This window comes from Pleurodeles waltl, chromosome 4_1, assembly GCF_031143425.1.
Source record: "Pleurodeles waltl isolate 20211129_DDA chromosome 4_1, aPleWal1.hap1.20221129, whole genome shotgun sequence".
Classification (NCBI taxonomy): Eukaryota; Metazoa; Chordata; class Amphibia; order Caudata; family Salamandridae; genus Pleurodeles; species Pleurodeles waltl.
The window spans coordinates 133653752-133668229 of NC_090442.1; the positions used below are offsets into that span (position 1 = coordinate 133653752).

General features: G+C 42.5%; 1 protein-coding gene across 1 annotated transcript in view; it reads left to right on the forward strand.

Annotated features, from left to right (window-relative positions):
• Window positions 1-14478, forward strand: part of LOC138287454 (cystine/glutamate transporter-like) — a 335349-nt gene that overhangs the window by 262984 nt on the left and 57887 nt on the right. Inside the window, exons 5-6 of the mRNA XM_069227883.1 lie at window positions 2411-2510; window positions 12753-12797. Coding sequence (XP_069083984.1) covers window positions 2411-2510; window positions 12753-12797 — 145 coding nt within the window. The remainder of the gene's footprint in view (window positions 1-2410; window positions 2511-12752; window positions 12798-14478) is intronic.

The window sequence follows — 14478 nt, forward strand, 5'->3', positions numbered from 1 at the left end:
CCTCTCAGGGCCTCTGAGGAGGAGTAGGAGGCAGACTACTTCAGCAGAGGAGGACATGGATGACAATGAGGAGGAGGGAGCACAGAGGATAGGGAGGGAGAGGAACCAGTCTAGGGCCTTGAGCGGCCCCACTCGTCCCCAGCAGATGACAGGATGACTAGGATGAAGCTGTGTGTCTGTCAGGGGCCTGACCCCAGAGGCACTGGAGGGCAGGAGGGAGAAGAGAGAGCTCAAGCTGGAGGTACAACTGGCCAGGCTAACGATAGAAGAGAAAAAGATTACAATGGCTGTTTAACTGAGTTTGAAGGAGCTGGACATAAAAGCCAAGCAAGTGGAGTCAAGCAGTAGTGGTGGCAGCAAATCAGCAGTGTCTACTGGAGAGGTGAGAATCTGCATACCCAAAGACCTGGTGCCCAGTTATGTTGTGGGAGATGACGTAGATAAATTGTTCTCAGATTATGAAGTAGCTCTGAGGGTAAACAAGGTCCCAAAGGAGTACAAGGGGGGTAGTTTGTGGAGGTACATGCTCACGGTGAGGAGGGACACAGTCCTAACACTAATGGTAGAGGACCAGAGCAAATATGCCCCCCTCAAGGCCATTCTCCTTAGCAAATTTGGACTGAACCCTGCGAAATACAGGCAAAGGTTCATGAATAGCCACAAACTCCCAACCCAGTCCCGGGTGGACTTCTTAGATTATACCAGCAAAGAACTGAAGGGTTGGATGAGGAGTAGCAAGGTAGATGATTTCAATTGGCTGTACAACCCGCTTAAGAGGGAGCACATGTTCAATGCTTGTCATGCAGAGCTGTGCCAACACCTGGTAGCTAGCAAGCTTGCTGACCCCAGGAAGCTTACTGAGGAGGCAGACCTTTGGGTCAGCACCAGAGTGTTCAAAAAGGTACCTGAGGGTGACTGCAGAAAGGGAGATTGAGGTTCCCCCCAGCAGAGTGAGGGGGAGGTCAAGGGAGACCCAGACAAGTCTCAAGGGAAGGAAAGGGTTCCCATGTCCCTTCTGAGAAGGAGGGAGGTTCTGTTGGGGGGTGCCTAGGCTGCCCCATTTCCAACTCCGGTTCTACAAATTAGAGTTTTGTTGTTTTGGTGTCAATTAATTTATTAAAAAGTTTCCTGTTTTTCTAAATTGGTTTACAATGTTTCCGTGTGTTGTGTTTTCACTTTATTACTGTTTGTGTGCTGCATAAATACTTTACACATTGCCTCTATGGTAAATCTTACCTCTTTTTGTGCCAAGCTACCCTGCTTAATTTAATTACTTTTTGTGGTTCACCCTGCAAGGAATTGTTGCTGTTGCCTGAGCAGGGCTCACAACCCAGTCAACCATAAACCCAATTTCTCACAATGATGTAACGTACAGGTAAAGTTTGACTAGTGCCCATAATCTGTGATACTGGTGGCCATAGTGTTTTTAGATACCCTGTTGTCTACGTGTTGTTGACATGGGAAACCCCTGTCTCCCAGACTGAACTATCAAGGGGTAAAATATATATATCTCAGTTGAAGGGATATTATTATTGCCTTCTTCTTTGGGCATCATACTTTTGTGTTGTCCCTGGTAGGCTTTAGTGTTCATGACTGCAGAGTCCTTGGGATGCTGGCCACATGTTCAGGTGATAAACCACACCTACTTTGGGATCATCTTTCTCAATAACAATTGCAAGCTGTATTATTGTGATGTTAAACTAGTTTACAAATAGGTCCCATGCATGTGTATGCATGTGGACGCTCATGCTTTGGAAGCATCAGCTGTGATACAAGAGCAGCTTTAACCAAAGGTTATATGAGATGTCCATTGATGGTTGGTTGATGACACCCACAATGGCTACTTAAAGGGGATTCCGCACATGTACCTTGTGCTTTGTGGATGTGTAACACTTCTGAACCCATTGTCTGTCCAGCATCCAAAAATGTGCAAGCAGAACATACTACATAAACATGACTTACAGATAAATATCAAGAAGCGGTATAACTGTGATTCAAATTATCTGGGTCAATTGTTCAATATCAATGGCAATGATCTTCTAATGATGACTCCCCTTTGCCTGATCAAAGAGAGGATAAAGTAGTAATAAATGATCAGCTTATGGTTTCCTTGATCCAAACTGCACTGAAAATTTAGGGCCTCATTTAAATATTGGTGGATGGGTTACTCCGTCACAACGATGAAGGGTATTCCGTCAGCTGAAATCTAAATCCCATTATTTCCTATGGGATTTAGATTTCAGCAAACTGGATATCCGTCACCATTGTGACAGAGAAACATGTCCACCAATATCTAAATTAAGCCCTCAATTTTCATGACTACATTCATTGTATCATGTTCAGCATATGATCTGATAGGCACTGCATGCACTAATGAGTATTTTTCTAAAAACAATATCTTACTATGTAGGACACAGTGAAAATTTCCGGGATCCATTTGACAGCAGCTCACTGGCACTGGACAAACTACCCTTGGCATTTTACTCAGGAATGTTTGCTTATGGTGGATGGTAAGTGATCTAATATGTGTCTGCTGTCACTTCATTTGCTATGTGCACTAGCCAAATAGTCTTCGTAGTACAGACTTTGAGCATGTGTCCCAACTGCCATCCCGTAAAGCAGAACATCCAACAAAAATGTATTCTACAGAAGACTTTCTACAATACTCCTGCACCACTTGGAGATTTATAAGTAATCTGTGACGTGTAGCCTCTTTTATCCTGGCTCTCTAATGCTGCACCTCACAAAACAGATATCTCAGATGATCATCATTCAGATGGCCTTCACAGCTCCTGTAACCACATTCTGCAAAACATTTTTGTCAACTCCAAATCACACATTTGGGAAAGTACTTTCTAGAACAGATTTCCCAGCAGTGTAGCCATCTCAAAACACAATCCACATTTGCATGTAGCATGTCCACCATTTGGACTACTCTCACTTCAAAATGTGATCCCTTAATGATGAGCTCATTTTTTGCACCTCGTGGCGTTCTATATTTTTCTGCTTACTAGATTTGCCTCATTAACTCCACTGCACTAACACTTCCCCACTTTCCTTCCATCATCTACACTCCTATACCCTCTACTCCTCTCCTCTGTAGTTAGTTCTTCCTTGCAGTCGGTCAACTTTGCCATCTGAGTCTCACTTCATTAATTAATTTTTCATTCTGAAGTGAAAGCAAAATTATCTCATCAGACCGTTTCCCACAATTAATTATTGTTTTATGTCTACGATCCCTATAGATACCAATACTTTTATAAGCTTGGTCATGTGATCCATCTAACCCTCTAGAACTTCCCTCTGCCCCTCTAAACATTTTCCAGATATCTCCCACTGTTCATCTCGTCTAACAAATCCATCAATGTGGCTATAACCAGCCCACTTCACTCTTCCACCATCCTGCACTACTGCTTCACCCCAAAGGCTCTAAATCCAAATCCACCAAAACAGAGAACCTGAGCAGTTTCAAATGCACACACCTACACCTTCTAGTCTGAGCCCCAGTTCCTGTCTAATGTGCTGTGCATGCCACTAAATGTTGGGTCAGTCTTCGCTCATTATACTGAAATCTCCAAACACATTTCAGACCATGATCTGAATACTCGGGTTCACATATTTCTTGCTTAATGTACATTGCAAATACTTTACTGACTAGTTAGCTTCTCCATTAAAAAGAATTATCTGAGCAGATGGACAACATAAGTTAGGAGGTAGCATAGAAGTTCTTTACAAGGGCAGCCTCAAATGCAGATCTAGGCCCATTTCAAAGTATGACAGCTTTAAATATTACAAAACAGGTGTCTTTTATTTTGATTCAATATTACTTTGCAAAAGACCAACTACCACCCACTCAATTTGATTGACCAAGTGTCAGAATTTGTTACCTCAAGTCAAATAATGTCTGGCAAATATATTTTTTTATGAAGATTCAGTATAAACTGGGACAATGACAAGTGCAAATACAGGGTATACTGGTGTTCCTTTCTGCCTACATAGTACAAGTTCACGAGTATTGATCTAATCTGTGCCGATCTAGACATCATTAAATGCTCCTGTCCCTTTCCAAATAGCGGGTCAAACCATCTTCCCATTTCCTTCCATATTCTTACTTCCCATCAAACTTGTCTAACATTTACCTTCTGAGAAAATGTGGAATTCACCCTGCAAAAAAACTATCACCTATCATACTTGGGACTCCTAAAAGAAGTAAATAAACCTATCGGTTAACACCAATGACTCTGTTATAAACTAAAAAATTATCAATCATGCCATAATCTAATCTGTAGAACATCTCCAATTAAAAGCTTTCTGAAAAAGACCAAGGCAATTTTTGCTTTTGAAAACCCTATGACATAAAAGATGATCAAATGACCCAGTCTTGACAGCATAGCCAGGATCCACCTTCAAACTCACATTCTGTTGTTTCCTCGGCTACCTGAGCATACCCTGGGCTCCCCCCTCGTCAGCGGATCCCAGAGGAGTAGGACCCCTTTCCTCACCCTGGTTAGTTGTCTCACTGTCTAGTTCTGCAATGAATCTCCCTGTCACTCGCGTGTGTTCACCGGAACCAGTGGGAGAGCGTGCTCTCAGTGCCATTGAGTTTCAGTGGGCTGAACGCGATGGACCAGGGGGTTGAAATTTGGGGTGCTTTAGCGCTGTACTGGGGTGGTGCAGGATTGCCTGTGCTTGTTGGCCTGTTAGTCTGTCATGCCTAGACCTAACAGCTCGGGGTGGGCCCCCTTCAGCTTTCTCAAATGGCAGATTGGTGTAACCTAAAGTGGGAATAGCAGGCATCGGGGAGAGCACCTCCATTCCTGCATATGACAGGAGAGGTGCTGTGCCTTGCTTGCTGACTGTGGGGAAGGTGGTGTCAATCTGGGCCTCCTTGAAGATGGCCCATAGTTATAATAATGCCTCTCTCTTGTCCTTCTTTTGCCCTGCGTGTTTAGTCGGTATGTGTGTTCTCATGTGTTCAAATACGTTGGTGTCAAAGGTTCCCTCTTTAGTCCAGGAATACGCATGTGTATGTGCCATTCATGGCAAAACTTGTTAAGATTTTTAGCCTGAGTGGGGAACTTGGTTTGCATAGGCTTTAGTGGCGACAACATGGTAAGTTGGGTAGTATTCAAAAGGCAGTTACAATTCTCGTTTTATGATTTTAGGGAATTATAAGTTGTACGCATCTAGCTTTTCTGGTTTTAGGGAATCTTAAGTTTTACTCTGGTAGTGGGGAAATATGTACACAGAGATTACTATTTCTATTCTGCTAATGGGGAAATATATACACAGGGATTGTTATATCTAATGATCTCAGCGTTATATACAGATGCATCAACATGAACAATTAACAAACACAAATAACAGTGCATATGAAGTATCACAACCTAGGAGAAAGTGCAATTGTTAATTCAAGCATCATGAAATTTGGCATCAAAATAGTGAGCCTTACTTTGGTATCAAATAGCAATTCGTGAGAATCAGCAATGCCTTCATATAGTACATTGAGTCTTCAACAAAACACAACACTTAAGACAAAACACAGTTGGGACAAAACACAACACTTAAGACAAAACACAGTTGCATTAAAATTAACAGTATCACAATATAAAAAATGCATCAATTTCAAATCACAATAAAGAAAACAAAAATGGTGTCCATATCTTTTCCCTTATGTCTGAATGACACCCTAAATCACACCCAGGGCTCATGTGTACCATCTGTGTCACACCCAGCGGTACAAGCGAAGATCAACTCTCACTTCTTTCAGACACCAATAGTGTTGAAACTGATGGCACTGAGAAAACCCTTTTATACTAGAACTAAGATTAAAGTACTGACCCTATATCACACCCAAAGTCCATGCGTACCACCTGTGTCATGCCCAGCGGTCCAAGTGATCAACCCTGTATCACACCTAGGGGCCAAGCGATCAACCCCTTTTCACACACAGGGGCCAAGCAATCAGCCCTGTATCACACCCAGGGGACAAGTGTACCATCTGTGTTACGCCCAGTGGTTCAAGCGGTAAACACCTCTCAAAACCGAGGTGGCAGCCTTGTATAACACCTCTCAAAATTGAGGTATTAGCACTAAATCACACCCAGGGTCTATGCGTACCATCTGTGTCATGGCCAGCGGGCCAAGCACCAGAACAATATTCAGACCAACACTCACCTTTCCTAGTGTGCTGACTATCAAAAAAAGATGACTTCCACAGGTTACAAATTTTCCTAGTTTGCCATGCGCCAAATGCTTGACTAAGGCTCTGATGTAGTGTCTTACTCTTCCAATGGTGGCTTCAGGATGGACCTCCGCCCTGCAGACTCAGCAGAACCTCAATCAATTGCGGCATCTGCACACCTTTCTTGTTGTGCAAATGTGAATCAATTTGCACGGGGTCTCCTTCCTTCGGTCACAGTTGGGTCCGAGGAAGCAATCAGCTTCTTTCTGGTTCCCCAAAATGTTGCTTGAATGTGAGTTTACCTTAACAAACAAAAGACAAGAGGTGTTTGGCAAAACAGGAATGGTTTGTGTAATTAAACATTAGTGCTTGGAGAACAGTTACAGAAACTGAGCCTGAGGACAGTCTCAGTGTACAATCGATCTGAGCAGTGTCTTATACATTTCTTTGGGTACAATAAAACAATTACAACATTCCTTCCTAGGTAAAGAATGTGACCAGTTTCTTCGAGTCATAAAGAAGGTCCTGATAGCGTAAGCAGGTAGGCCTTGACCTGGTGTACACACAATGAGGGTCAGTGGGTAATGTGTCCAGATGTCCGGCCTCAGGGGCATGTGATCACTACGTGTTGCAGTGTTTTGATTGGCTAAGTGTTCCTAACTTCATGTGGCATCTAACTTTATGGTGTTTTGGGAATGCATGCACCCCTGTGTTTTTTATTGGGGAAAATTTCCTCAGGCCATTGTGGTGTTGCTGCGCCTATCTGTACGTCACCCCATCTGTGAGCTGGCAGTCAGCAACCTCAGGCCTAGGTCTCAGAGCCTGCCTGACCATATACATTTGTGCCAGGGTGGATGTAGAGTTTGAGACAGAGGAATTTCATAATGGTGATGCGACTTCGTTTTTATGTATGAATGTATCGTTGACTATTCCAATATTAAATTGGTAGTGAAAAGCTCTTAATTTCATTTTTCACTACTGCAAGGCCTGCCTCTCTCATAGGATAACATTGTGCTACCTTATTACATTTAATCTGCAATAACTTTAATTTGGGTGCAGTTAGGAAAGTCAAGTTTGTTCTAAAGTTTACATTTTCTCATCCCAACGATTTGGTGCCTGTACCCTAGGTAATACGACTAGGTATGCCTGTCAGTTGGTCCTTCTATATTAATCCCAGACAGTGAGACAAAGAGGGAATAGGTGTTGGCAGGATGAGCCATTTCTGACTTGATAGCGGAGGTGCTATCACCTACCACACTTACACATCACAAAGGCTCTGCCTCAGCACATTCACAAATGGTTTCACACTACTGTTTTTTGTCCCTGGACAAGTTGGAGCCAGGCAGGAAGGCAGAAAATTCCAGTCACCTCTTTGGAGGGAAGACTCTTGAAGCTTCTCTCACTTCAGAGAGGGCATCAGGTATAAATATTGGACCCTCTGACCCAACTTTCAGTACCTGGACCTGTGAAAGACTCAATAGAAGGTCATCAGTGCTGCTCTACTGCAAGGCCTGTTACTCTGTTGCCCAGCTGTCTGAGTGAGAAGGACTGGATCCACATGTTGAGCTCACAACCACCAGAGTAACTCTCCAGGCTAGTTGGCTGACCTGCTGATCAGAGAGAGCCTCAGGGACAGAAAAGGCTTCAACCATCTTGAACCCTGCACCTGGACTCTCCCTGCTTCGATTCCTGCCCTGCAGGTGGTGCCATTACAGTCTTGGAACCTTGAAAGTGGGCCTGAAAGTGCTCTGCCAGGCCATCTGTGGTCTTTTTCTATGTAGCTCTGAATTTAAATCACCCTGAGTGATGCATCCTAGATGTAGGACCTCTCATCGCAGAGTCTGAGCTTCTCAGAACCGCTGCTGCATGACAGATCCTCAACGCAGAACATCATATTGCAGCCCACAGCTTATCAGAACCGCACTGCGTGACACATCTATGATGTAGGCTCTTGCAATGGTCCTCAACCAGGATTTAAGGTACTATGTTCAGTGGGCCTAACTTGGCTCCTGTTTCCATCCAGCACTCTATCCTAGTCGGCCTAAACTTCTGAATTTGTCCCAGTCCAGCACAACCAGACAACCACAGTTGGAGCTTTGGGCTTATAAGCACTATTTGTACTTAACCCTTTAAAATTGCATATCTCCAGTTCTACTAATTGGACTTTTGTTGTTTTGGTGTCAAATAATTTGTTCCACTTTAATCTATTGTTCTGAAGCAGTGTGATATTTTTCTTGTGATGTGTTTTCACTGCATTACTGTTTGTGTGCTGCTTAATATTTTACACATGGCTTCTAAGTTAAGCCTGACTGCTTTTAAGCAAGCTATCACAGGGCTGAGCACAGGTTAATTTGTGGTTTGCTTGTGTTTCACCACAACTAGAATGGTGGTTGCTGCTTGAGTAGGGATCACCCCCCTCAAGCAATAACCCAATTTTCTACAATGATTGCTAGGACTTGTGTTTGTGCAGTGCCATACAGTGATTTATCTAACAGTAAAATCACAGTGTAATTAATTTGGTAACAATTTGAGTTTATTAAATTCTCCTTGAGTGTCCTTTTTACTTTTCCCAAACCTACTTTCTTTTACATGATAGTCTGTGCCTGTAATCATACCTGCAAGATCGGGATTTAAGCTCATCAGTCTGGAAAGGTTCACTGTGGCTGAGCTCAAGGAGCTACATAAGGAAAGGAGGCTTCCACCCAGGAGGAGCACCAGAAAGTTAAAGATTCTGAAGGCTCTGACGGCCTGGGTAGAAGCTCACCAGTTGCTGGCAACAACCGAGGACAAGGATGAGGAGGAAGCTATAGAGGGGCAGAAGCTGGTCCTGGGCACAAGTCCTGAACTGCAACATTTGTACCAGGGGGACAACTCAGCCCCAGGAAAGGAACCCATTGTCAGGAGAGAAAGTGTGTCTGCCCAAGGCCTGTCCCCCAAAGAGCTGATGGACAGGAAAGCTGAAAGGGAATTTCAGCTGTAGATGGCAAAACTAAAAGTGAAGGAAAAGAAACTGGCCATGGAAGAGAAACTGGATTTAGAATGACTGCTCATGAAAGGATCCACAAAGAGCTGGATATCAGAGCCAGACAGGCAGAGTTCAGAAGTAATGGGGGCTGCATACCCACAGCAATCTGGAGACAAAAGGATCCACAGTCATAAAGATCTGGTGGCTAACTTTGTTTTGGGGGATGACATTGATAATTGGTCTGAAGCCTATGAAGTTGTCTTGGAGATTCATATCATCCTTAAGGAAGTTAGGGGCCGCCAGTCTGGAAGCACACATACATTGAGAGGAGGGATGTGCCTCTGGGAGCACATACATGGTGAGAGGAGGGATGCCCTTATTTTACCAAGCAGTGGTTGATAGTAAGCTCTCTGACCCTAGGGAGCATACTAAGGGGGCTTCAGGCTCAGCACCATGGTCCCTAAGAAGGTACCTGGGAGTGAACCCAAGAAGGGTGATTCAGGTTCCCCTCAGCAGAGTGAGGGGAGGTTAAAGTTGACCCAGGCAGTTCCACAGTAAGGTGTGCGGAAGGGTTCCCAAACCTCTTTTGAGAAACAGGGGGGAGGCTCTGGTGTATGGTGGGCCAGGAAACCCCATTTCCAACTCCGCTGCTTTGAGTGTTCCAATTAGGACACAAGCAGGGGGACTCTGTCCTAAGAAACCCCTCACTAGTGAGAATTCTACAGGAGTGGCCAAAATGGCCTTAAGAGGAAGAAGCCGCCAGGGGCAGGTCATAGACCATGCCTTTATCTCCCTTAGCTGGGAGACAGACTCAGAGGGTGAGCTTGTGATCTGTGAGGGTGGAAGTCATCACTTCCACCAGATGAAAGTGAGTGGGATTCCTGTCACTGCATTGAGGGATACCTGTGCTACCAAGACTATGGTAGTGAAAAGTGATCTGTGTGAACTAACGGAAATATGAAAACTGAGAAACCACATTGGAAGAAACCAAATCATGGAAACCCAATTTTAAGGAAATATAAAATACATCTATTATAAATAAATTAACAATAGATAATAAATAATAAATAAATAAATTAAAGTAAACATTTTAAAGCAAAGATCATTTTAAGGAAACATTCACAAAATCACACACACGGGTGAAGATTAGGGTAGTGAGGGTTGTTTTGGGTTCAGTAATGGGTGATAATAAGTGGCGATGAGGGTTTTTTAGGGTTCAGGAATGAGTGGAGTTTAGAGGTGGTGAAATGTTTTTTAGGGATCAGGCATGGGTAGGGTTTAGGGTGATGAGGAGTTTTAGGGTTCCCGGACGAGTGGAGTTTGGGGATAGTGAGAGTTTTTAAGGTATAGGGATGGTTGGCATGTAGGGGTGTTGAGGTTTTTTAGGTTTTTACCAATGGGTGGAGTTTAGAGCTGGTGAGTGTTTTTAAGGTTCAGTGATGGGTAGAGTTTTGGGTTGGTGAAGGGTTTTTAATTTTCAGGAATGGATTGAGTTTAGGGTAGTGTGGGGTTTTAGGGGTCAGGGATAGGTAACGTTTTTATTTTAAATGGGGTTTAATCGGTCTTGGGATGGGAAAGTTTAGGGGTGGTGAGGGAGTTTAGGGGTCGCAAATGGGTATTTATCAGGGGTGGTGAGGGAGTTTTTAGTGTTCAGGGATGAGTGGTGTTTAGGGTTGGTGGGCAATCTTAATGGATGTGGGATGGGTGGGATACAGATGTAGAAAGTGGTTTTATAGTTCAGAAATGGCTGGGGTTTAGGGGAAGTGAGGGGGTTTTAGGTTGAGATGGGTAGAGTTTAGGGGTAGGACTTTTGTGGGTCAGTAAAGGATGAAGTGGTTTTAGGGTTCGGGGATGGGGGAGTTTAAGGTTAGAAAAGGCTTTTAGTGTTCAGGGATCAGTGGAGTTTAATGGTCAGAGGTGCTTGGAATTAATGCATGCGGGGCATTATTAAGGGGCAGAGACGGATGGTGTTTTGGCTGGTAGCGGTTCAGTGAATTAAAAGCATCCAAAGTAATTGCTTGGCAATGTAAAATAGATAAATCTGAAATAATGACCCTAGTGTAAAGGGTTAAAATAAATACTTTCAACAAAAATATTTATAAAAGAGAGACCTGCATCTGGTTCATTTACATTTTAAATAATGAATATGCAGAAGTCAATTTCGAAAAAAGACATTTTATAAATTGATTTCTATCGAATGGTAAATGCCATTCATCCTGATAATTTCCATCAACCCATTTAGATTAAATGGTTTCTCAGAAATGGTATTCTTTTAAATTGGTTTCCTATGAAATCACATACAACCAGTAGGAAGGCTGGTTTCTCCAGCACAGTACACCAGTTAGGTGTGTAGGGTAACTTAGGTCCAGGAGCAGGGTTTTTCTTTTCACTTTATAGCCCTGATATCCCTGGAGTGAGGTAGGTGTGGAGGTGACCCAGAGGAGGGTCATAATTAGTCTCCATATGCCCACAGACTGTATTTTGAAGAATGAGTTGTCCACCTCCTTGTCAGGACCGCTAGGAGGAGGGGCCAGAGCACCCCGAAAGTTCATTTTTCTATGGGGTATCACTCCCAAGCAGAGGCTACAGGAGCCAAGATAAAGGGGAAGGCTGAGGGAAGCCTCACCCCTGTCCCCTGTTCAGCCTTAGGTTACAGACTCTGGGTTCAAAAACCAGTTCCAGGACACCACCCCAGGACTGGTGGGAAGTGGAGTGGAATTAGGGTGCCTAACTTTGAAGATGGTGCCTCCTACTCTGAGAAACCTCAGGAGTCATAGAACCATCAGGAGCACATAGGGAGCCTCTTACCAGCCCCAAGGCTGGAATAAAGGCCTATAGGAAGTCCCCACTTGGGGCTTCCAGCTGGCAGTGTATGGTTCAGAGTCTGACTTCTGAAAATGATAGCCGTCAGTAGCTTTGGTTGGATGTTGTCTTTTTGGGCAAAATTTTCCTTCGGTTGGTGACAGAAGTGTGATCCAAGGAACTGAATAGGCCACATCACTTTGTTGGCCATGGTGGGACCGTCTCCTACTTCAATGCATCTGTGAGCAAGTTAAATTTAGATGTATTGTGAGTGACTACTGTGTCATCTTGAGCACCAAAGCTTTTACCACCTAATGCAAATTCCAGCTTATCAAACTAGGTACACCTGAACAGACAAGAGTACAAAGGGAGTAAAAGGTTATCATTTTGGAGACAAAATTACCTTTTGCCCTTGGGCATCAGTGGTAAATGACAAAATCAATGGTCCAGCAATGTGGCTAAGATCCATTTAAGTATTCATCAGTTATGACACAAAATCAAACAAGCCACCAGTTTTGTGTGAAAAGTTTATTTTACAAACAAAATTTCAGCAGCAAATATGTTATTCACAGCTCTTTCTTTCTAATCCCTTATTACATGCACCATGTACTAATCTCTTATTACATGTACGATGCACCTCGCCTCCTTTGATCCATTTCTCTGCCATGCCTTGTGTGTGTCCTTTACAGTACAACTGTATTCACTATGCTTTAGTTGCTCTTCCTCATACTTACTTTTCCACTCCTTTGCTTCTACTCAATAGTATTTTCGGATTCACACCTTTCTTATTTATTTTGTCAGGTTTTTCACCTGCTATGTAACAGAAGAGATTATAAACCCTGAGCGGTGAGTTGATTTTATAATTTCCTAAATATCAGGCCAATGACTATTTTTACTATGTCAATCAATGTTAGAAACAATGCTTTGAGGACAACGTCAAATGCCTCCAATGGTGTACAGGCCTTTAAGGCGAAAATCTATGTAAAGGTGACTAGCACGTAAGTGTAAATGCCCCAAGCAGGTTTATCACCATATGTGATTAGATCGAAGTCACTAATGTTGATTTGGATTCAATATTTATAGGCAATGCAAACATGTCAAAAATTAACAATGGGTCTAATGAGGAACAGCTTGAGGAACAGTTTGAAGAACAGCGTAATTAGAACAAACTGATGCTTATTCAGCATTTGACCTATTTTGACTGGTACATCTTTTGAAATGTGATTGACAATTTGTTTATTACTAATACTTACAACTTGAACTTTTTTTCACAAAAGGGGTAGGTTCAGTACTTCCACAAAATAAACTATAGAACAAGTAGAACTCATATCTATCAGAAATGAAACAGGATGACCATTGACTTCTTCTCCAATATATGAGACACTTTGACCTACGTCTAGAGCTCCAAGTATGCCACTTTCCTACCCTCTCAGTCACCGTGATTGCGAACTAGTACCCGCCATCTCATCTGTGATGATCATATGGCATTCTATTTCTCATGTTTAGTTGTAATACTTGAGCTGGGGGTACTGTCATTTTAGTCTGTATTTTCTTCATGTTCAACATTACAATATTTCTCTGTACCTGCTGATTTGCTATGTGCTATCTTGAATTCTCTCAGTATACTGTCTACATGAAATTTTTCCAGTGCTCAATCCTCCCGAAAAGAATTTCAAGCCATAGTCCTCATCAATGTTTAAACATTTACAGTAATTCTGGTTACACCATCTCCTTGTATCATCTGATTCATGACATTTATTCCATTTATCAAAAAATCCATATTTAAACCCATCTGTCCTTTTTTAATTTGCTTTGTTTGAGCAATCATCAGCTTCTCCTTGAACGTTCTCTGCTTCTTCTCAAAATAATCACTACTATTCTTAGCCAGTTTCATCATCTCATCAATACCTTTAATGACCAATACAACTCACTTTGCTGAACATGACCACTAATCTCTGGTTTTAATCCGTTCATGAAACCTCCAACTTCACCTTTCTCTGGGTTTTCAAATATTTCCTTTTAAAATATCTGCATTAACCTCTCATAATAAGAATGTACTGACTCCTTTAGGTCCTGCATTGCTCTTAAAAGCTTTTCCCAATTACTATCCTTTTCTGGAATTTGTTTTTTCAAATGCTCAATAGCTGCCTTATATTATCAAGCTGCATCTGTTGAATGTTCATTATTAAAACTCTGTCTAGCTGGTTCTTATATTGGCCACCCTGCTGTCACTTAGCATTCTAAACATAAATCTTCTGAAGCAATGATTATAAATCTGCCTACAGTATTGGAGGCACGTTTGTCAATTTATGAACTTCATCATACCATTTTTCTGGGTCTTCTCTTATGTTTGGAAAATAATGTGTAAAAGGAAACAATTCTGCCCTTGTCCAAAGAACAATGAATTCCCTCTATGAACTACTCTAGTTGGAAACTCCATCACTGTGCTTGTTCCAACTCCCTCACTACTTACTACACTTTTTCTTAACTTCTCTTCACTGTTTTTTTCCTGTTTACCTTTCACTTT